This window comes from Convolutriloba macropyga, chromosome 11, assembly GCF_964194025.1.
Source record: "Convolutriloba macropyga chromosome 11, txConMacr16.3, whole genome shotgun sequence".
NCBI lineage: Eukaryota > Metazoa > Xenacoelomorpha > Acoela > Convolutidae > Convolutriloba > Convolutriloba macropyga.
The window spans coordinates 52,671,603-52,695,573 of record NC_134478.1 but is presented as its reverse complement, the minus strand read 5'-3'; the positions used below and the strand labels follow the sequence as shown (position 1 = coordinate 52,695,573).

General features: G+C 36.6%; 1 protein-coding gene across 1 annotated transcript; it reads left to right on the top strand.

Annotated features, from left to right (window-relative positions):
* Positions 1–1,348: 1,348 nt before the first annotated feature.
* LOC142349458 (alpha-fibrinogenase shedaoenase-like) lies at positions 1,349–21,459 on the top strand. Its single transcript, XM_075401037.1, has 4 exons — positions 1,349–1,362; positions 10,079–10,245; positions 13,677–13,773; positions 21,232–21,459. The coding sequence occupies exons 2-4, from the start codon at positions 10,143–10,145 to the stop codon at positions 21,428–21,430; spliced, it is 399 nt and encodes a 132-aa protein (XP_075257152.1). The 5' UTR covers positions 1,349–1,362; positions 10,079–10,142; the 3' UTR covers positions 21,431–21,459.
* Positions 21,460–23,971: the final 2,512 nt, after the last annotated feature.

Below are 23,971 nucleotides of genomic sequence, written 5' to 3'. Positions count from 1 at the left end.
CGGCGATTCACTTGAGAGAAAAAATGTGCATAATTTTCGGACAGAATTTCCGGTTTCTGATTTGGACTCGACTGTTGTCAAAATTAGTTTAATTGAACAAGCTGTGTCGAACAGTTGGAACATGTTCAGGAGATTCTGCTCCTTGAGAAACATCCGAATTGTCTCTTAAAATGCCCAGAAGATGTCATTTGTACCCGGAAACATTCTCGTTATGGGTTATACTACCTAGGCCAGGGTGACTCTGGTGGGCCTTTGTACGCAATTGGAGGCTTCCCCAACCCAAATCCAGTCTGCTTGTATGGAGTCGCCAGTTTAAGTTTCAACATAAGATGTGCAGGGAAGACATACTGTATGGGTAAGTAAATATCGAATCTTGTTTTAAAGTAATAGTTAGTTTTCACCATACACAAATCACACTTAACTGATAACATATTCAAAATTGACGTTTTTTGGATTTATTATGCACCCGACCCTTGTGGGTTATGAACCCTTAGTTCCCTCGATTGTCCCCGAGTCTAGCAGCGAAATAACTCAAACCTCCTCGAAAGTTTTTCTGTGCAGGAATTGTGTTGCAGTCCTCTTGTGCTGTGACTAAAAAGCGTTTAAAACTCCCTCTGATGAGACTCAAATGCTCTCCACGTCAATTTCATATCGGATCGGTCTAATTTTTATGATTGGATTGTCGTCTGAAGTGCTCACAAAATGTCTCTGACTGAACAAAAAGTCACAAATTTAATTCGTTCATAGATCGGCTCTGTTTGTTTTTCAGGTGTTCACTTTGCCAGTGTTCCCTGGCATTTCGATTGGATTTGGAAGACAATTGAGGAGTTTTACGTGAATGAATACAAACCCTATTAATTCAACGCAACAACACAACTTGTGGATTAATAATGTGAATAAAACAACGATACACGTGGTTGAACTCCACCGAGGTTTAGGAGCACGACCCTAGAACGCTCTGATCAGACCATTTGGGTCGCACACTGGTGGCGTGGTGCAACCCAAAATACATGGTCTGGGAAACGCTTCAGTCGCACGAAAGGCTGGACAATGGTCGCACTACGGTCTGATCAGAGACCAAAGTCTGGGCATAAATTGCCCCAAAATCTGACCACCTTATATACACCCAATTTATGTACAACCAGTCGGTGAAGAAAGTTTATATACATGAGTTTGAGTTCTTGTTAAAAATGAGTTTTGGAAATCACTGTATTAAAACATTTCTTCAGCGTCAGGTGGACTCAGCCATTTCAAGTGCCGTGAAGGACTTCTACTGGCTGATATCGACATTGTACTTGAATTGGTCGTTTGACCTCTTGGCTAGCCTCGTAGAGTATGAGGGACGAGTTTCAATTGCTTCAGGTAAGTAGTCTCTTATAATAACTGATCAACACTAAACAAACAGGAAAAAAAACAGAATAAAATAAATTTGCAAGTTAAAATAAAAAAAAGAAAGAATCAATGTTCTTTGGTGGGGCTCGAACCACCTTCTGCGCATCTGCTGATCGGTTAGCGCACTGGACCAAACCATCGTGCTCCACTTCACTGTTTAGAGTTCATCCAAATAGAAAATGTCTTCTGGTTCAAATCAAGTCGTAAAATCTTATTACTTTAAAGACGAAGAATTTCGTTGTTGTTATTGAAAAAGAAAAAGATTTCGTTTAAATTGAAGATAATAGGATTGAGATCTAAAACAAATGTGTTTTCAACTTCAATTAAAAGATGTAATGATGTGATAAAAAGTGCTACGCTGACCTAAAGCGTAAAGCCACTGAAACCAAACCGCGCGCAGCACAAAACTATAATATTAGACTTTTCTGTTGCTTAAATTAATCAGTGGAGTCTTGAGTAAAAAAGAATAAAATGGATGAAAATGATGGGAGGAAGGCTTTGCTAATCTGTTCAGCCCCGAATTTGCTAAGCGAGCGGCTGGCTGAACAGAAGGAGACAAAGGATTGAAATGGAATAAAAGTGAGTTGTTTCTGGCCCCGAATTGACTAAGCGAGTGGCTGGCCATATTCTCGTAACATGTCTGATAAGTTTAAGAGACGCATATGTCAGAAAAATAAAATGTAGGAAAATATTCGCATGTTAATACTTCGCGTCTTCGAACTGCTGTCGATTCGACTTTTCAATTTCGTTTTCTCGTATTTCACCGCTGCGCCATTTTTCTCTGCTGTAACACGTAATGTAAATCTTTTTGAGCCAGCTGTAGGTAACTGACGCTTTAATCGAGATAGAGCATAAATAGCAAGAGTTGAAGAGAGTTGGACTCGAACCGTAGTTGTTGGTACAGAGTTCTTCCAGTTCACCCCCCCCCCCCTACAACCGCGCTGCTGGCTAATAATTTGCTGTTTTTTCGTTTGCTATTTCGTATGTTTGTTTTTTTCCCGGTCCAGATATCAAAATATAGTTGCACCTCCTTTTTTCCCAGTTTTGTCTTCGTATTCTGGTTGATTATTTTCCCAAGTTTTCCATTGACTTCAGTCCGACTACCGATCTTTGCTGGAAAACGATTAATGATCTTGAAACTAGGTATACGCTGGGGCTCGATACTTGTTCTGTCATTCGACAGTATTTTGATCTTATATCTACGCCGAACGTCCATAGTGCGCCACTTAATCATCATTTTTTTAGTATCGAAGGTGGCCGAGAGTACTTTTGCAAGTGTTTAGCGGGCACTGCCGTTTTTTTGTAAATTAGATCTATTACAGATTGTATGTTGTGTTTTATTGCCCGACTAATATACCCATTGGCTAGTTTAATCTGAAGTTCTTTAATCATTTGCATGTTTGCCTCTTCATGGAGCTTTTGGACCCTGTAACATCTTGGTTTTCGTAGGCAAATCCTAAGGGCTCTTATTTGGACGTTCTGTACTTTATTAATGATTGCTTGAGATTGGTCCATCCAGCAGGCATTAGAATACAAAAAAAGTGGTTGGATCCAAGTTTTATATACCAAAAGGAGACTTTCTTCGTTAATGTTTGGATTGCTAAGTCTCCACAGTTGAAATAAACTGCTGTTTGCTTTCTTTACTAAACTATTGCAGTGATCGTTCCATCTGAGATGAGGAGTGAGAGTGATACCCAGAAACTTTAGTGATATTGTTTTTCCAATTGGTACGCCTTTAATTTTTAGGTTGAGTTCAGATTCTTTCTTTGATGGGTTTTTGAAGATCATGTACTGGGTTTTATTAGGATTTATTTTAATTTTCAAGAGATCACACCAGTCTATGAGGCTAATCAATGATAATTGCAGATTATTTTGAATTAATTGTGTTGAGCGAGATCTGTAGTACAAGGCAAAATCGTCAGCAAACTGTGAGATCTGTACCTTCAGTTCTGACAATTGGCTAACGTATATAAGAAAGAGAATGGGAGCAATTACGCTGCCTTGGGGCACTCCGGCTGTCGGGCAAAAGCTGGAACTTATGGTGGAATTTATCTTTACGTATACATTCCTTTGTGACAAGAATGATTTTATCCGCTTAATAATTGGGATCTTTAGCTCAATTGAATATAATTTGTGGATCAACCCTAGACGCCATACAGCGTCAAACGCTTTTTCAACATCCAAGCACACTAAACCAACCATTTCCGACCACTGAAAAGCTTCACTAACGTGCTGAGTGAGTTTGATAAGGTTGTCTGCGGTACAGCGATGTTTCCTGTATGCGCTCTGAGAGTTTCGCCAAAAACATTTAGACTTTCGCAGTGTTCTAAGACAATGTATTTCACAACAGTTTCACACTTTGGCGAGGCAATTTGTAAAACTAATGGGTCGATAATTTTCAGCCTTTGAGCACTCTTTGTCTTGCTTTGGTATCATTTTTATCTGCGATTCCTTCCAATTTACTGGAACATACGAGTTGTTAATTGAGCTAGAAATTAGAAGGCAGGCTAGGGCTTTAACATTTCTTGGTAACTCTCTGGGTAGTTTGTAGCAAATTTTATCAAGACCTGGGCATGATTTTCTCGGTTCTCTCAAAATTTCATCAAATTCCTTTGTTGTGATCACAACACAAAGCTGCTCGGTGTCTACAACTGTACCTAGAACCGTTTTAGTTTGATTTTCAATTTTCTCGCAGTGTTCAGCAATTCCTGATGAAACTGGTGCGTGATCTCTCATGGTATCCTTCAGCAATTGTTTGAACAGCTCGCTTTTTTCCTGATCGGTGACTGCCTGCGACTCTTTATAGTTTAAATTGGGATAGTCTCCAGTTTTCTGCTTTGACTCGTGATCATTTGTTAGTTCTTTTATTGCTCTCCAAAAACCTTTGAGGCCCTTATCGCTTGCACTTTCCAAAATTTTTGCTCTTTTTCTTTCTTCTGATTGCCTAATTGATCGTTTGATTTCTTTTTGTAGATAATTTATCTCGGTTCCTAGAGACCTAAAATCTTCGCCGAAAGCACTTTTGAGCTGTCTTTGCTTACTTCTTTTCAGTTTTATCAATTTTCGTGTCTCAATACTGTAAGGAAACTTGTTTCTGATGAGATAGGAATCTTCCAGCAATTTATGTATTAATTCAACCAAGCTACTGCTAAACTGATTTAGATCATCCTTTCCCGGATACAGCGCAGGCCAAAGAATCAATGATCTATAAGACTTTCTTGTGTTTTCTTTAAATATTCTGAGGTCAATTTTAGATTTCAATTCAAACATTTTGCTTATTTTGAGGTTCAACGTTGTAATTGTGGTTCTATGGTTGCTACCTAGATCCTCTGAGACTTCAAAATTGTTAAAATTCGTAAAACTGTACTATCGCTAAAGTGCAGATCGAGCATATTCCTGCTTTTTCCGTCAACCGACTGGTATGTGTAGTGACCGTTGTTTAGCAGTTTAAAATGGCCTTTTTCAATTAGATTTAAAAGCTTCTCGCCGTTTTTGGAATCATAGGAGCAGTTTAGTTCTTGGTGGGGACAGTTGAAGTCACCACATACAAAAACATTTGACATTCTTTCTGAGAATACTTTTTCCAGTGAAAGCGGTTTTCCAGGTGAATTGTAAACAGATACTATCCAAAAGTCCCCAAAAAGCGGTAGCGTGATGCATATTTTCAGTATTTCTAAGGTTTTCCCTCGGTAATCGTTCTCTTTTTCAACTGGTTCTACTCGCTCTATGACAATGTTGTTCTTTATTAAGATAGCCCCAAAATCTGACCACAGAGCATTAACTGACCATATTTACCTGACACCAGTTTTTATCACAGTTTTTGATGACTCATAAGAAAAGTTACAGGCACTTCAAAATCACTTTTGTTTATATTTTTATCAATTAGTTTTTTCCTAACCTTATCAAGATATACTAAATTATTCATTTTTAAGTTGAGTAGTATATAGGTTTGAATTGAATAATTTAAACAAATAACGACGGATTATAACATGAATTCAGGAATGGTCTGATCATAGGACAAATTTTGGAGTACGGTCTGCACAAAATTTTGGGTCGCACCAGAGTCGCACGAAATATTTGGGTTGCACGATAGTCTGATCAGAGGGCTTTGGGTCGCACGATGGTCTGACAAGAGGACAAATGTTCTGATCAGAGCGGTCTAGGGTCGCGCACCTAAACCTGGGTACCAAACTCCCCCCCCCCCCCCAATACACTACAATTGAGCATAGTTATTGTCGCTTTCGACAATTTCATCGTTTTCGGAAACAAACGAAACTGAAATTTCAGGCCTATTAATTGCATGTCCAGCACTTCACAGCTCAACGCCCAGACTTTCTTGTGTTCAATTCATTTGCCTTTTTAGTACGTTTAATTTAAACATTCTGGCCAGATGATCACCGAAGGCCAGATTGAAAATGCTCAAGTGCCTTCACGATTAAATTGGTTGTACATTTATTTTTTATGAAAAATCAATGTTCGTTCTCAGGGTTTTCTACATTCAAGATCAAATACGCTCAAGTCATTTCTTATATAGATAGCATTCTGTGAGACAATCGAAAAAGTGTATAGTTGACACTGATGAAATATATCCCGTTTTTACATGATCAATTTCGCTTTGTAACTTAGGCAACATTCTGTAAATTTTGAAAACCAAAACTGCCACTTTTTTCGATTAAGTCACTTTTGGCTTTCCACTTTTCAAGCTTCACTTAATTTGAGGACTGGACTGAAAGGATGAATCATAACCAGCGCATTCCTCAGTGATTTTTCAACAGGAATAGAAATCTATTTTATTATTGATTAGGTTTTGACAGAGGTTTTCAAACAGTTTTAATACTAACGGTTGCTTTTGAACTAGACTTCTGGTGAGTTTTCTGAATGGCAAAAATTAACTCTTCATAATGAAATAGTCACCTTCTGTCTGATCTCTTTTTTAGAGACTGCAAAGAAAGACGGTGCCAATGTTTTTTTAAAAGATTTTTTTCTCAAATGAACATAAGAACTGTTTGTAATTCATTAATTATTCCCTTTTAATTAATTAGTTATCTTTTGCGTTTTGTTATACAGAGCATGATTTGTTATAAGCTCAGAGCATGATTTCCGAGCAGAGCAGAGTTCCGCTTTGTAGCTAGACTACAGTTAATCCGTGTAAATGAATCATTAATGCTGGCTGGAATACGCGTAGCTTATAATGCGTGCTGGCTGGATTACATGTAGCTTATAGTGCGTGTTGGCTTGAATACATACCGCTTATAGTGCGTGCTGGCTGGAATACATGTAGCTTATAATGCGTGCTGGCTGTAATACATACATGTTATAAGTCATGATGACCAGAATACTTACAGGTTATAAGTCATGATGGCCAGAATGCATACAGGTTATAAGTCATGATGGCCAGAATACATACAGGTTATAAGTCATGATGGCCAGAATACATACAGGTTATAAGTCATCATGGCCAGAATACATGCAGGTTATAAGCCATGATGGCCAGAATACATACATTTTATAAGTCAAGATGGCCAGATAAAAGGCATTAAATAAGTTGAAAATGTCATGATGTACCGAGTTAGAAGTGCCATGATCAGAACTCTGCTAATAATAACAATCAGAATGACAATACTATGATTCAGAGCTGATTTGAACACAGACCCAAGTCCGAGAAGTTACAACTATTATCAAAAGTAGCATCGTCTTTTATAAACATTGGTTCAACTAAAGTAAGCCCTCGAACAGTTTTGAGAAATTCTGTGGGAATCAGTCTGTTTTGAGTATATTTCAAAAAGGATAAAGGATGGTTTTGTGAGTAGCTTGGAATGTTTACGCTGAAATTTTGATTTCAGGCATATTAAGGGTTAGAAATGGTTTGATGGCACTATTAGTTGATGCTCTTGACAGCTGATTCGCAATAATAACTAGTTTTACAACCGAATTTCGGCCTAGCAACTCTATTGATGATTGCCTAGCAACTCTATAAATTGAGAAGGCAAAAAACTGCTCACACAAATGTGATACAAATGTGTAATTGCAATGGAAAACTTAAATATTTCAGTTTCCATCAGCAATTTTTATAGGTAAAATTGATCATGATACAGCGATGACGAAAAGTGCTGTGTTGGTCAAGCAAGCCGATAGTCAAGTACGCCAATTTTTTTTTAAGAAATGAGATTAAGTTAGCCGAGAATTTCCAGAGCTATTATAGATCATCCCTGACAGGCTGGTGGGGATAGCGGCCTGCGGTTTCCGGATTATATCTCACAGCGGATGAGAAGCATGGCTATGGACAGTGGTACCATAGAACACCAATGCCTTGCAAAAGGATATATTATGTTTCCCCTTTGCACTGGAATACAATCTAATTTTAAAATACTATGCAATATCTTAATTGTACGACTTACAATGTATCACTTCAGAAAGACTACATAACCCTTGCATAACTTTTGGCTTGCTTTTAGTTCGGCTGACTTCTAATTTGGCTCAATTTGCGTTCACCAAAAATTGCATTGAGAATCGTTAATCACAGTTTTGCGGATGTTGAAATGATTTTGGAAATCTCTCTGCATTAAATTTTGAATCAAGCTATGTTTTAATTTGAAAAATGCTAAATTGGGGATATTAATCACAAGGAAGTATGAAGTTGGCGGCAGAGGTTGGTGGCAGGTCAGCGCTGAATCGGTCTAGGGAAATTCTGTTTTTAAGATGGCGAGTACTCTGTGCTTGTAACAATTTACACTGGAGAGTCGTGATTTATGAGTACAAATTACTGCATGAAAACTAATGGGTTCATCTTAACTCCCGCCAAACGCTTTGCTTTATATGCTATTCGAAACATCCGCATGGTCACTTGTAACACTTATTTTGTGTAGCAAGTGGTAACCACTAAGCTAAATGGGTTTTGTGGTAATTGCCTACTGACCAGCTTATGTATAGGTAGTGTGCATATTCTACTATAATAATTCCCAATTATAAGCTACAAAAGTATAACATTGACTTAATTTTTGAGTATGTGTAATTTTCAGACTATACAGGATAAGTTTACCCTGAGCGAACTCTGTTACCTCAATCTAATCATAATGAAGAAAAACTGCACATAGGGAAATATAAAATATTCTGGAGATGCGATGTATCAGAACTGAATTAAGTTTTCACTCTTAAAATTTTCTGAAATGATCTGAGACTAAAGTCAAGGAAGTGAATATTTTTTGCCTAAATATGCCTTTGAATACAAATACTTTTGTTTTTTCCGTATTTTGTTTGCGCTCCCCCCACTTTTTTATGAGCCCCCCAGTTACAGAACAATGTGTCATTACATTGTTAATCATTATGTTAAAATATGGCACGTGCGTCTGGGGGTTGCAAATAATAAGCACCCACTAAGCTGGGGACACAAATGGAAAGGGTCCAAATTTTATTTATTTAGGTACATATAAATGACTCATTTAATCCATAATATGAAAAAAAAACTGTCCTAGTATCCTTTTTTATATTTTCCTTTTCTTGTTATTTCAGATTATTGCTTCATGTCCCAGTGCTTTATTAAGAGTTGACTGTCTTTGCTTAAATTCTCCGGCAGTAAACATGTTCGTAGAAGCTTTCTAAAATCCTTTTCATAATCATTGCCAGTGATAAATCATTTTTAATTTCGTATTAAATGATTAATGTATTTATGAATCATCTCATTATTTTTTGTTACTTTGTGTTTCATTGGTTTTCATCAAAGCTGTCCGCATTCCACACAATACAATTTTAAACTCACCAAGCCTAAACTAAAAAGCTATGTCTTTGTGGGACCTCAGCCTGAGCGGATCATTGCTGGGTATTTGCCTTGATAACGTCCATAATTGTGTACACTTGCAAACTTTGGCAGAACCCGGATGTCCAGAATGAGTGTGAAAAAGAGAAATGAGTTGAGAATACTGATTGTGGTTTTCTGAGTTTCAAAAGTATTCCTGACCAATGAAGTCACAGTCTCTCTAGTCCTTGTATTTTGTTTGAGGATAATGCAATGGTATACCGTTGGCAAAAATTTTTTGTTAAATAATTTTTTTAAAAAAATGATCAAATGAACGAATGAAAGAAGTTACCTCCTATTTGGATGAATCATGAACGAGTTGTTTCGTGTAAGTTATCAAATCCGATCCCAAATGAAATAGTTTTCTCGTGGAAACGGGCCTAATAGTTGATGCATCAAATTCCTTGGTTAACAACTCTAACTTAAGTAGTCAAACGTTGCCTTAAATACAAGCTGATGTTCACAATCAACAGACGTTCAGTATCAACATTTGTCCTTCAAATTAATCAAACATCAAGTTGAGCACTGAACTTGTCTAATGGTTCTCTTTGCCATGCTAGCAATCGATATAGACACTATTTTATTTTTGTATTTTTTATTTTATTAACCGATAATCTGATGAAAAAAGTGGCGATCCTCTTCTGAGTCTTAACGCCGTAATTCCTCTTTTTGATATTCTTGATCTCAACCTGCGACCCAAAAAAGCTGCTCGAAATTATCTATATGCGACGCATTTTGAATTGTCAACAAGAGGGGGCTTTATTTTTCCTCAATTTGTGTAAATTAAGTTAAACTGATGGTTGCACAATTATTCATTTTTGGCATTTTCATACTTTCATTTTGTGGCTCTTCTTATTTTAAACAAGGATATCAACAAAGTGTGCCACTGTTTAGTTCGACGTTAACTTCTTTCATCGTTGGAGGTCACGACAGCCCCAAGAGGCCATTTTATGTTAGAATGCTGTACGAAGTGAATGGGACTAAAAGTCATTTCTGTGGGGGTACAATTATTCACGAGGAGTGGGTTCTAACAGCTGCACATTGTGTCTATAAGAGATTTCGTAAGTGTTTTCATGTTTGAAATCGTACAATTACACTTTATGACAATGAAGCGAAACTCGATATACCTTGCCATGTCATGTAAGATCTTGATAACTCGTGCAAAACTTGAAACATCTCGCCAAGATCTTGATAGACAAATATTTCGTGGAACACCTTGATAAGATCTTGATAATTCTTGAAATATAGAAAATTTTGTTTGTAAGCAACCTGGAGTGAGGTGGTGGGTGCTATTTAACTTTTACTACTTGATATATCTTGCCATGTCATGGTTAATTTTTCTTGGAAATGTTGCCAAGATCTTTTTTCTTGATAGCCATGCAAAGATCATACAATTTGTACATATCATGATGTTTTCTTGGTAAGTACCATGGCAGGATCTTGGCAAGATTTACCAAGATTCAGTATGTTTCCTATCAAGATGTACCAAGCTTCGTTTCACTGGGAAATCATTGGACAAGTCTGAGTTGATTAAGTACACATATATTGTGCTAAAGAGATGAGAGTGTACTTGTTGGACCAAAATTTATTTACCATAAAGAGGACAGGATATGCAAGGTACCCTGAAAGTGAAAATGAAAAACAGCGCATACGGGAAATTAACAATTCTAGCCGAATGCAGTTCAAAGCCCAGCCTTTTGATTTTCCTTATTCGTGAGATATAAGTTGCTTTTCTGCCCATCAGAGTTAATCAGATTAGATGGCTAGAGCCTCTCTTAATAAATTAGGGGCTGCTTACATTTCTCTCAGTTTCTACCCTAATTCGTTGCCTTCTCCAAATCATTCAGACGGTCGCTTAGTTACTTGGGGGCTGAACCCTCCCAGACATTTGAGAATTTTTGTCGTGTAAGATCTTAGAAATTTCTTACAAAATTGTCTTATAAGTTCTTATAAGATTATGCGTCGCCTTACTAAGACTTTGAAGGACAATTTATCAGGTCTTACACGACAAAATGGTTTTTTCAGGTCTGATAGTATCGTACACGATAAAAGTTCTTTTTTGTCAGATCTTACAAGATAAAAATTCTGCCTGACAAAAAAAGTTTATCGTGTAAGATCTTATGAGAATCTTATAAGATCTTGTAAAATAAACATTCGGAAAGCTATGACTCATCTTTTTGATAAGATTTTTTATCAGATCTTATACGATAAAAATTCTTGAAGTATGGCAAGTTCTTCATATTGAAGACAATTCAGAGTTGCTTTCAAGCAGTAGCCAAAAAGCCACAGCATGTAACACTTAAGTGTCAGAGCAACAAAGAGAAAAGTATCTTATACTGTCTTATATGATATTGTGAAAAAACTTATTCGAGTGTCAGGGGCTTTCTCAGAAACGGTGATTATCAAACTAGGCTTAGCCATAGTACCCGTTCAATAATCACAATAAAAGTGTCGCCAAAACAGAATCAACACATTGTTTTTTGTTTCATAATCGTTTAGTTGACTGATTATTTTTTACTTTCAAAGGAACTTAACTGCGTTATAAAGTTGTATTGAAATCATTAAAACATGTCTTATCAGATCTAGACGATAAATATTTTGCCCAACGTGAACTTTTATCGTGTAAGATCTGATAAGATACTTATCAGATCTTATAGGATTACAATTCAGCATAATTGAATTATTATCTTATAAGATCTGATAAGTATCTTATCAGCTCTTACACGATTAAAGTTTACGTACGGCAGAATTTTTATCGTGTAAGACCAGATAAGATCTTACACGATAAAAAATTTTGATCAGTATCTTATCAGATCTTACACGAAAAAATTCCAGAATCACTGGGGTGATCACAAACACATAAATATGAAACAAAGGAAATACGAAATTATCAACATAGTTTAAACTTAACAAGGAACAGCAATTGCACCCTCCTTCGTCACCCTTTTTCTTATTTTATAATTTGTTCGGTGCTTCAGTGACTGAATAGAAAACAGTATTTCATCAGACCACAAAAACATCAACCTTGAGCTGAGTGGCTTGGTTCAGTGGTTTTACGGTTCAAGTCAGCGTAGCGCTTTTTGTCACGTCACTTCTTCGTTTTATTAGTTTTTATCTATTTATATTAAATGAAGCATCGATCAAAGTTTGCTTAGTTTATTTTATCACTTATCCCTGTTTTAAAGTTCGACTAATATGTTATTTTTAATCCATCTCCAGCATCGAAACCTTTTTCTGGCACTTTAATTATGTCATGTTTTTAATTTTATTGTATCAAACAAAATGTGCACACAATTAGAACGAGTATTCAAACTAAGCCGCAAAAAACAAATAAATTTTATTTGGATAACGTCAGCATGAAATATAGCGTAGCTAGCAAATCTTAAGCACTCAAAACAATTTCCTAACACAAAACACTCGTTGCTGTGCGCTATTATTGTTCACTATACACAGAAGTTGACTCAAGCCATTGAACTTCAACTGTTCATTTTCTGAAATTTTATTTTTGTTTTTATTTCCTGTAATTTTATTAAAATGTTGACAATGCTCAGGTTTTAATAAAACAAGATTATCACACTCATCGTACGCGGCTAGCAAAGAAATCAATTCACAGACGTTTGGACACGTCAAGTTCAGCCGGTAGATGTCCTCTTTGTTAATTGAAATGGCTACAAACGTTTAGTAAAAAACGGAGAAAAATTGAATATGGTTATTTTAAAGGCTTTCTAAGTTGAATTTATTTTGAGGATTGAAGATAATTCTCCTTTTGCCTTCTCAAAAAATTTCATACATATTCCGTTTTTTTTTTTCAAGAACCCAATTTGCAAACCAAGGATTTGCAAATTTTTTCAAAACTTTCTGCCTAACCTTAATTTATCCTGTTTCAACAAAATTGCTCGGTTTCAGATAAAAAAACTGTTTCAGAATTCTTCAGTTTTTCGCTATGCTGAAGCAAACGATTTTTTTGGGGTTTTTTCACCAAAAAATTTAAAACTTCGTTTTTGTTTTCAGGAGAATTATTCTCCTGTTTGAATTTTGATTTCTTTTTTTGTTGGAGACTAAATTTCCGAAAACTTATTCTAATATTGGAGAAAGCAAATAAAAATGCTATTTCCTGGGTACTTTTTTGCCTTATTTTCCCTTTTGTTGTTTCTTTTGGAAAATCTGCATTTTTGAATACTGTATCGTTTTTTTTCTTGTAACCCCACTGATGTAGAGTATGTGCTTTTTGTTTTTTTTTGTGCATAAAACGAATAACGTAGTTGAGCTCTAAATCTTTTCTTCTTTCTTAAAGTATTTCTTTGCCTTTATCTTATTATATTATGCATGAACTTGGATTTTTTTCAATAAAGTTGAAAATGAGTTTTCCTTGAAATTGAATGCATAAAACTTTCTCACCAGCTTATATAATAACTTAATTTTGCTTTGGGATCAGCTTGCTCTGTCACATCCAAATTTAATAGCATATCATTTTATTATGGTGTGTTTGCAGCTTTCAAGATTACAATTGAGACAGGTGACTTCACAAATGAGGAAGCCCAGAAGACTGAAGTGAATATAACACAGATCATGTGGCCATCTGATGCCAGGTTAACTGAGATGATCTTTCTCTAGTTACAGTCTTTATAACCATCCCAGTGATTCTGGTAAATTATATGGTGCAACATCTGAGAAAGTTCTCTTAAAACTGTTTGTTTTTTTTTAAAAAATAAAGTTGTTTTTTAAGTCCTCGTATGGAAACTTACAAGATTTCAAAGTTATCTAATCATACTCCTTTAATTACTGTTGCTCATTTACAGATTTAAAGTAGAATTACGATTTCGGAAGTTAGAAAGCATTTCGTTTCAAAAAATACATCTGTCCGATTTTCGATTTTAAGAGTTGAGCGCTACTGGAAGGAGCGTAAGAATATTGTAACATAATATTTCATCTTGCGACATTTTCTTTCAAGGCAAACTTTTGTCTGGCATGATCTTACAAGATTACATTGTGTGCAAAAATGTTGCAAACTCTTTTGACTGGGCTGACAGCAGGTAAGTTGCTTTATAAAACGAGTTAAAATGTAATTTGGTCATTGGGGAGCAATTCAGGATATATAGTCTGACTGAGATATTTGAGAAAATGTAAGGTGAGTTGTTGTACTCAATTACTTTATGGGTCTTGGCCAAACTGATTTAGGCAGTTGCGCCGCGTTTGCCTATTTGCTATCTATTATTTGAATTCTGAGTTGCGAATTTAGTCGCGGTGCGAATGGCTTAGCTTAAGTTGAGCTAGCTAGTTTGAAGAACGATTGACTAATTTTAATTTACAACTGTACTGCAGCGGTGCAAATGGGAGGAATGAAAAAAGATTTAGACATATTAAGATTAAAAGGAAGTTTCATTAGATCACAAGTTAACCACGCACAATAAAGGAAGTTTAATTTGTTTATTTGCATGAATAGACAGTTTCCTGTCTGGAACCTGAACACTCATTAAATTGAACTTAAAGAAGTGTAAAGAACTAAATGAAAGCATCTGTCCTTGAAATGGGATAAATAAATGAAGTTGATCTAGAAAACGGTAATGGATATTCTGATGATAATATCCATCCCGTATGACATTTCTCCCTATTGGAGAAAAGAAACAATTTAATAAGTAAAATCAGAAAATTAGTACTTATGAACCGGTTATGCAAATAGCAAAATTTTAAAAAATAAAGTAAAATATAGTGTTCAAAGAGTTTTTGAAGTCTATTCTGAGTCAGAACGTTCCTCTGCCTCTAACACTGTCATCTCGCGAGGCAAATTGGGGTTTGGGTCGACAGACCATCTTTCATTCGGCTTTCCTGGGGACGCTACACCGATCAAAGTATTCTCGGAAATCGGGAGCTCAGTAGAATATCCATCTGTGTTCTGGATTTTTTCGACTACCGATTGTGACTTTGAGGTTTTCTTCTGCTTTTTGAGCTGACGTTTGCTCCTTCTAACCGAAGATGTATCGGAATCCGAAGTGTCGTTCACTGCAATCATACGTTTTTCTTTACGTAAGATAGGTGTCAATTGTCTAGTCGATGAGTTCGATTGCGGCGCGGATGATCCAGTTGCATCAGATTGAGTTGGTGGTGCTGCAATTGGTACTGGCGGGCTAAAATGTAGTCATGCTTGGGGTTGCGCCTTGAAATTCGCATCTTTAAGGCACGGGCAACATTGCTGGAGGTAAAGATACAGGAAAGTCCTGAAGAAATAACGCTAGCATCGTCCGTTTGCTTTCTGTTGCGCTTTATCTTTTTGCTGCCCAAGTCTTACCTGAGTAAATCCTTTTTGTGATTTATTATCTTTTACTCTACAGATTTCTCCTGTCATTTTTTTAGGCCGACTCTCAATGTAGAGCCCCAGTTCAGTGTCCTTTTCATTTCGGGTTCCGAATTTGGCAATGTCCGAATTCCGGACGCGAACCTCTGGCCTGTTTGGTTCCTTTTTTACACGTGTTGTGGGGCTAATTTTAAGACAGTGCTCCCTGGGACAAGGACTTCGTAGAGCCTATCTAAATACTTTTTCTGCCTCTGCGCTGCGTGTGTTTTGCGTGCTATTTTCAACTGCTTGCTTCTTTAGCTCCTTGGTATCGGTCTGTTAATGCCTTCTGACCTCATGAGACGCGATTCACTGTTTTTTATTTTCTCCTGTTCCTCATGGGCCCAGGTGTTTGCATTGCAGATGATTTTTTCGATTTCAACGTCAGAGCATATGCCCGTATCTGCCCACTGTGCGTCCATGAGTTATGACCTGCCCGGGACGGTATCTTCGTCTAAATAATGTTTAATTATTTTGTTATAATTTAGAATTTTTGTTATTTGACTTTGTGGTTATATTTCAAATTGGTGTATTACAAAATCTACCGAATTTTGCTTCAAATGGTGAATTTTAGTTATTTTTTGGTTCGATATTCTTAATCGTTGTATAATTGCATGTATTGATTGTTCAAGATTAAACTTTTTATTTAAATGTGCTTTCATGCATAATAATTGGCGTTTAATAGTTTGAATAAGACGTTCGACTAATCCTATTGCTCTGTGATCATTTGCAGGTGCGTATATTGGTTCCATATTATTTTCAGTACAAAATGTTTCAAACTTTTCGCCTGTCAAACATCTAACTTTGTCTAATGGATTTGTTCTAGCTACTCCTTGTTTATATATATATATATATATATATATATATATATATATATATAAAGAAATTTAATAACATTTGTGCTGGATTTCTCCTTTACTATTATCACTGTAGGGTATTTTGAGTATCGATCTACGTTTGTAAAGAATTATTGCTCTGTATCTTTTTCAGTAATAATGGCTCCACCAAAATCTATTTGGATTTCGTCGTTCGGTTCAATTCACTTTGGTAAAGGTTACCATTTGCTATGCGGAATCACTGGCTTTAACTTATTACTGATTTCCGTACAGGCTTTGCACTCGCTTGCTTTGGCCAATTTATCTCGTTGGATATATTGCCACCAAATGTTTTGTGCTAGGGACAAACTTGCAAAACTTCCAGGCTGCGTTGAATGGATGTCCTCTAGCACAGAGTCTGTGATTGCTTTAGGAATTCCAATCCCTTCATCTATGCATAGCTCGATATGCCTTACACTCAGATCCCGCCAATATGAGTAGATGTAGGGACTAATTTTTTTAGTCTGTCTTCGTCATTGCGCAAGACACAATCTCGCACCTCTTTTAATATGGCGTCCTTTCCTCTTAGAATCGCCAGCAAATTTTTGATGGAAATTTGATTGATGGTATCCGTGAGCTTCAGTTCCTCCGCGGTGTCCATGGCACTAGTAGAGGGCGTCCTCTCCGTATTTAATGAAGTGTTTGTTGTGGGTGTCGTATTAAAAGGAGAGTTGTCAGAAAAGGTGACTCGAGCCTTTGTTGGCGTGAATTTTGCTGCTCTAGTTCGAGGCATTTTGGAGATTGCGTTAATCGAGTGATTGTTTAACAGATGAATTCTGAGTTTGTTTCGGGCAGAAAGCGACGTATTTTTGGGTTTGTTGTAGTTATACTTGATTTGAGGAACTTGTGGTGATTATTTGTGTTGGTGTCAAATATGGGCCTCATTGGGTCTAATCGTTCAGATTGTTCACAGTCTTTACTGTCTGACTTTTGAAGCGCGTTTAGAGCAAATTTGTTATTAGAATGTGATTTAGGCAATGGTAGATTATTTAGTGCAAATTGCGGTTCTAAATTTTGAAGAGGTATTTGCGATGCGATTGTCATATTTAAGTGGGGATTATGAATTTTTTTGAGGTGCCAATTGGGATGCAATTGGTAATGATGTTTTATGATGCGGTGGTTGTAATGCAACTGGTTTAATCCAAAGTTTAGATTTTTTGTGTTTTAATGTAGGTAATTGCGGCGCGATTAGCCGATTTGATGAACATGAGGTTGAATGTAACTTTAATATACCATCTAACTTCTGTACAGTGTGCTTTTTATTTTGGATTAAATGTTTAAACGAATCCCGGTTTTTGGATATTGTTGCTATTACGAAATGTTCATCATATGATGAAACTTTTTTAGCTTTGGCAAAAGGATTTCTAGATATATAATCTGCAAGCCAATTTTGCTCCAGGCATGTGTTCAATTGTGAAATTATAGGAAAGTAGACAGTCAACCCCTCTAGAAAGGCGGCTTTTATAAGATTTATATGATCGATGTTCCTTCTGAATTGATATTATTGCGCGGTGGACTGTTACTACTGTGTAACTTTTTCCGTACAGATAGATTTTCAAGTAATTGATTGACCAAACAACTCCTAATAGCTCCAATTCGTTCATACTATGTCGTTCTTCTGTGGGATTTAGAAATCGCATTGCGAATGCTATAGATTTTCATCCGTCGGAAGTGTTCTGTTCGAGTGCATCTCCCAATCCAGAACGAGAAGTGTCACATTTCACACGGACATCTAGTTTATGGTTATAATGGCACTTTTCAGTACTTGCGGCAATTTTGTCCTTTACGGTGTTAAAATGTTTGGTATGTTCCTCAATCCAGAGGACTTTAACAGATTGTTTTAGAAGAGGTCTTAGAAGGTGACAAAGTTGTGCTAAATTTGGTATGAATTTACTTATGTAGTGTACTGAACCAATGAAGGATCTTAAGCGTTTTAATGTCGATGGTGGTGTTGTTGCTAATATAGCGGCTGGTTTATTTTCAAGTGGTGATATACCGGTTTGAGTGAATTTGTACCCAAGCCATTCAATATCTGTTTTGCGAAGTGGCTTTTTTGAAGATTAATTCTTAAATTATCTTCGTCTATATTTTTTAGACATTTGGTGACGTAACTAAGATGGCCAGATTCGAACCCCGTGCAAACAATGTTAATATCATCAAGGAAAAAAAAAGTGTTTTGGAGACCCACGAGTGTATAATCCATAGCTTTTTGGAATTCAGCTGGCATGTCAGTGAGACCGTAGAATTCAGTTTTAAATCTATAATTACCAGTGGATTCTCCACAAATGATGTTGAAATTGCAGTGTTTTGCACTGTCTTTGTGCAATTGTAGTTGACTATAACCATCTTTAAGTTCTATTGTTGAAGAAAAAAGCTAGTTGGCCGTTTTGAGTGTTCGTGAGGTGTTGTGAAATTGAACCAATTAACATTTCAATGTTGGGCACTTGATGTTTATTTTTGTTGATTGATTTGTTCAAAACTTTAGAATCTAGTGCTATTTTTATAGATTGATACTTCGTTACCGTCGGTGTTCACTATCGGGGATAGTAAATGTTCGTCAGAGCAACTAGATAACTTTTTAATTTGTTCTTCTTTCTGTAACCGATCTAATTCGACCGTAACCCTAGGTTGTAGACTAATTGGAACTTGTCGACCTTTTTGATGCTTTGTCGTAAACTTTTATTTCAAACTTTGATTTCGCTACATGAGTCGTTGAGAGGTCAATTCTTTAGACTAGATGTGGAAATTGCGACGCGATTGTCTCCCTAATTTTACATGAAGAATTATCACTTTTGTTAACACATTTACCACTTTTTGCTTGTTGTTGAACCACTGCCAGGCCAAGGTTGTTGAAGAGGTCTCTCCCGATGATCAACTTATGTCCATCCTCTACAACTGTTAAGCACGCCTCTTTGCCAGTCCAATCGTTGTTCGTCACTGTGGTTGGGAATTTTCCAAGCACTCTGATCGGTTCATGTGAAATGGCTTTCAAGTCTTTGTCTTGCTTTGCAGTGATCCAATTTGCAGATGGTGTAGTTCTGATGATTCTCTTCGCCAGAGTCCTTGTGATGAGACTGACTACGCTGCCTGAATAAATCATTGCGTTTGCCTGGACGCTTCTCTATTTGATTTTTGCATTGAGGGCTTCGAGTTGATTTGCAGAGTCACAAGAGATGGCTCTACATAGTTGTCCGAATCGCTATCGTAGTTAGAGTTGTAGACTTGATCGTAGATTATTTGGTAGCTTGTTATATAGTTGACAGATTCTTCATCATCGCTTTTTTGGCAGTTGTATCGATCTGATTAACGCTCGTTTGTGTAGGTTTTGATGTTTGAGCTTGCGAGTTTTTGGGCTTTCTATACTTCTTTGCAAAATGCCCGATAATACCAATCATTACACTTTTTTCCAATTTCGGGACAAATTTGACGATGGTTATGACTCTAGCGTTGACCACAATTAGTGCAAACGCTAGTATACTGGTAGTTCTGGGGAACAGTTGGGTAGCGAGTGAAATCCTTACGAGATTGTTGGCAGTTGGCGTTGCGATTGCGGCCTTGAAAATTATTGACAGCATTAGCCAATTGAGCAGTAGTCTTCAAGTTTTGATTTATTTTCTGTTGATTTTGCGCCCCCATTCCCATGTTTTGCGCCGCCATACCCTTTGAGTGTCATGATCCTTCATGTTGAATATGAATGTACCTCTAATTAGAGTAGTTTCCTCGTCTCCCAGATTACAATTTTCTGCCTGTTCGATTGAAAAACCATAAAAAGTTTCTACTGATTCACCTTTTTGTTGTTTAGAGGAAAAGAAAACAAAACGATCGTAGGTGATATTTCTAATTTTGGTGAACGAGTCGTCCATCGCTTGCCAAAATTCCTCGAATGGCGCTTTCTCGATTTGAAAATGAGGTTGTTTGCTCTTAAAAATCCGCCGACTTTCAGTTCCGATGCATAGGTAGAGTAGTGATGCAGATTTTTGTTCGCTATGTTTCAGGGTTCATCCCCGCACAAAATACCAATTTAGTCTATCTTTTTGCATCGTTTTTGCCAATTTACCTTTAATTGCTGGTTGCGGACTTTTCGGTCCCTCTAGGTTGCTTGTGTATGATTCTCCACGGGCTCTTTATATGTTGTTTTAGGTGGGTACGTTACTGTTGGAGGTAGTCTGTTTATCAAGTTTTCCAGTTGGATCCCTTTTTTCGCCAGCAATGCCAATTTCCAATGTTGCATCCACTTGTCCCACAAAAGTGGTGGTGTGATGGTCGGTTTCTCCCAGAATACGTGAATGTGGAGAGGATTCTTGCGAGAGTCGACTGCTGACTGCGCCATGTTGTGCTCAATTACTTTATGACAAGTCAATTGAGTAGCGAATGTGTCTTGGGCAATCTGATCTAGGCAGTTGCCCAGCGTTTGCCTTTTTGATATCTATTATTTGTATTCTGAGTTGCGAATTTGGTATTTGCGGTGCGAATTGCTCAGCTTAATTTGAGCTAGCTAGTTTGAAGAGCGGTTGACCTATTTTAAGTTACAACTGTATTGCAGCAGTGCAAATGGGAGGAATGAAAAAAGATCTAGATAAATTAAGATTAAAAGGAAGTTCCTTTAGATCACAAGTTAACCACGCACAATAAATGAAGTTAAATTTGTTAATATGCGTGAATAGACAGTTTACTGTCTGGAACCTGAGCAATCATCAAATTGAACTAAAAGAAGTACGAAGAACTAAATGAAAGCATTCGCCCTTGAAGTGGGATAAATAAATGAAGTTGAACTAGAATACGGTAATGGATAATCTGTTGATAATATCCATCCCGTATGACATGAGTATTGTCTATTGCAGAGATACATTGTGGGGAATGAGGTCAGACATTGCAGTTGTGAAGGTTCACAGTTTCTCATTCCCTACAGAGACTGTATTGCAACCATGCAAACATCCGTATGACTACTGTACCATTCTGGGAACATGTGGAATGGGAAGAACAATCCCGGCGCTCTACTCCAGTTATTCTTCCACTCTCAAGGAATGCAAACATGTTTAAAACATCTAGAGCAATACGTATGCAGGTGGAAAAAAAGTTTACACCAGAAGCAGAACAACAAAATGAGCATTAGGTTCAAAAAATGCCAGGTTTTTTATTGTCGTTTTTTCCTTTAAAATTCTACTAGACGACTCTCTTTGTTTTGAACGCCTTTTGTTTTCTACACCTGTTACACTCAATCATATTGTTCCCTCATTTTTTAAAAAACCAATTAGCTTTTCCTTTTAGATAATTTTTCGGACCACTTGTCGACCTCCACTTGCATAGGTTTTGTGAGAGCTGTGAAGATTTCAGTGTTCTTTTGTTGTTTGTGCACAACTGAAGGTTTTCTAGTCCAAAACGGAGCTTGCCATTATTTGAGGCAAAGATTGATCAGCAGCCTTGAAGCTGAGTACGGTTTCAAAATTGCAATTTTAGGCGACTCTTCTTGCCTAACTAACAAAAAAGGGTCTCTTGTTATTTGAAACATATAGCTTTACAATTTCTTAATTCTACTGACAATAATATATTTCTGTTGGCAAATTGTGACTTCGTTTTTCTTCTGCAACTTTGCACATTTTTTGTTCTTCGGTAACGCCGATGCTAAAATATTTCGGTTAAAAGTACTTTCAACGAAACAATTTTGTTTAGCGAAATAGCCGTGTTGTGTTGCTCATATTCTCCTTGCGTTGAGCCTAATAGTCTCTTTCGCTCTTTTGGCGGTAGCATTTAATTCTTTGTAGTTAATTTTGAGGTAATACTTTCTGTCCATATATGGCTTAGATGACAAGCGTAGATGACATTTCAATTTTTTTGAAATGTTTTTGGACACAGGTACTGACAACATGCCCATCAAAGTAGTGATAATTTCCGTACAACTGCACAGGAATAATAATGCGTAATGAAAATCTCACACATTGCAACAGGTGGCACATGATGGGATATTGCGTAACTTAAGGTGGGCGATGAGCAACAGTATTCCTACAGGTACTGTCAGCTATAATCTTGAGTGCTATTTTTTTTGTTCCGACCCCACTTAGAGGGGGGGGGGGGGGGGGGGGACTATATACTCAAACGGGTGTTTTGTTCCGCCAATTTTCGCCGATCGATGTGTTCATCGAAGAGGATTTTATGTGGTATCATACGAAAGCCCTTCAAGCGTAGAATTGTAAACTTAAAAGATTTCTCTCAGTTTTTTTTATCTTAGAGGATTTATCAAGGTTTAAATTTATAATTTTTTTGTGAACATGATATTTGACGTAAATTTGTGTTCCCTTTTTGTCATATTTGGTTAATTTTTGTTTCATTTTGCGGTATTTTGCGGTACTTTTTTTTTGCTTAAAATTGGAAAGGTACGAGTTTTTAATAGACGATCAGTTATATAAACGTTTTCTTTGTTTTTCAATCAGAAGTGTTCTAAAACTCTAGGGACTTGAATGTTTGATCTTGCTGCAGTTATCCAAATACATAACATTTGATATCAAAAAAAGAAACGCAAAATGTTTAGTGCAAAGATCAGCTTGGTTATCTGAATTTTGGCCACTCAGAAGAAAAGAAACAACAAACAATTCGGCGGGGAGTACTTAGATTTTTTAGAGAGTTTAACCACTTCTGAGACGGCTCGTTGACGTTGTATTTTGACAACAAAAGCAAATGGTTTTTAAATTAATGCGATTGATTTTTTTGCTTTCCATCGCGGTTCGTATTTTTTTTAATTGCTGACAGATAAATCAATTAAAGTGGTCATCGCGGCATATCTTATTACGAAACAATATAATTGAAGTTCACTTTACCCGCTGTCTCAAATGAAGGAAGCATCTGGTGAAGAAAAAGATTCATAGTTTAAAATACACGATGAGCCCGAAAATTATTTTTTTTTGTGTTCTTGCCGACAAAATAGTTAAAATATTGTCGAGTTCAGGACTTGATAAGTTGAGCTTTTGTTACAGCAATCGATAATCCAATGAACTTTAGTTTCAAAATCCAGATTTCCTAATTCCTAATGTCTCTTTAGGAAATCATTGTACCTGAAATCCTTCCATTGATTGTGTTAAGACACATAATAGTAATAATTAAATTCAGATGGTAGAAGATACAGAGTACTTTATACGGAGTATTAAGTTCAATCAATTTACCACCTTGGACACCATACGAGTCGAAAGACTCTACAAGAGGTGCCCAGAGAAAAAAAAACGTGCAATACCTAATAAAACATATCGAAAACCTCTTTATTATCCAATAATATGCCCTAAGTTTAGATCGAATCGAAAAAATTTCTTTTTTAGCTACTTGTTTGGGTAATAGACTTTCTTTAGCAAGGTAGTTGAACATTTTTATTATTGAAAATCTCAAGGATTTCTTCTGAGTCTGTGTTTTGACTTTTGGCAAAGGGATGAGTGACTTAATGGACGCCCGCGTGTTTGGCCTGTTACTGTCAACATCAAGAAAATTCAAAGGAGAAACTTTTGCAATCTGATCCAGGATCTTTTTTACAAGAGCGTCAAAATATAAATCAAAAACTGACAGCACATTGTAACGCTTGAAAAGATTGCATACATGGTC

Coding starts and splice junctions, on each gene's coding strand:
- LOC142349458 (XM_075401037.1), top strand. CDS start 10,143: ATGCTGTACGAAGTGAATGGGACTAAAAGTCATTTCTGTGGGGGTACA. Junction 10,246..13,676: donor TTGTGTCTATAAGAGATTTC/GTAAGTGTTTTC, acceptor GTGTGTTTGCAG/CTTTCAAGATTACAATTGAG. Junction 13,774..21,231: donor ATGTGGCCATCTGATGCCAG/GTTAACTGAGAT, acceptor TGTCTATTGCAG/AGATACATTGTGGGGAATGA.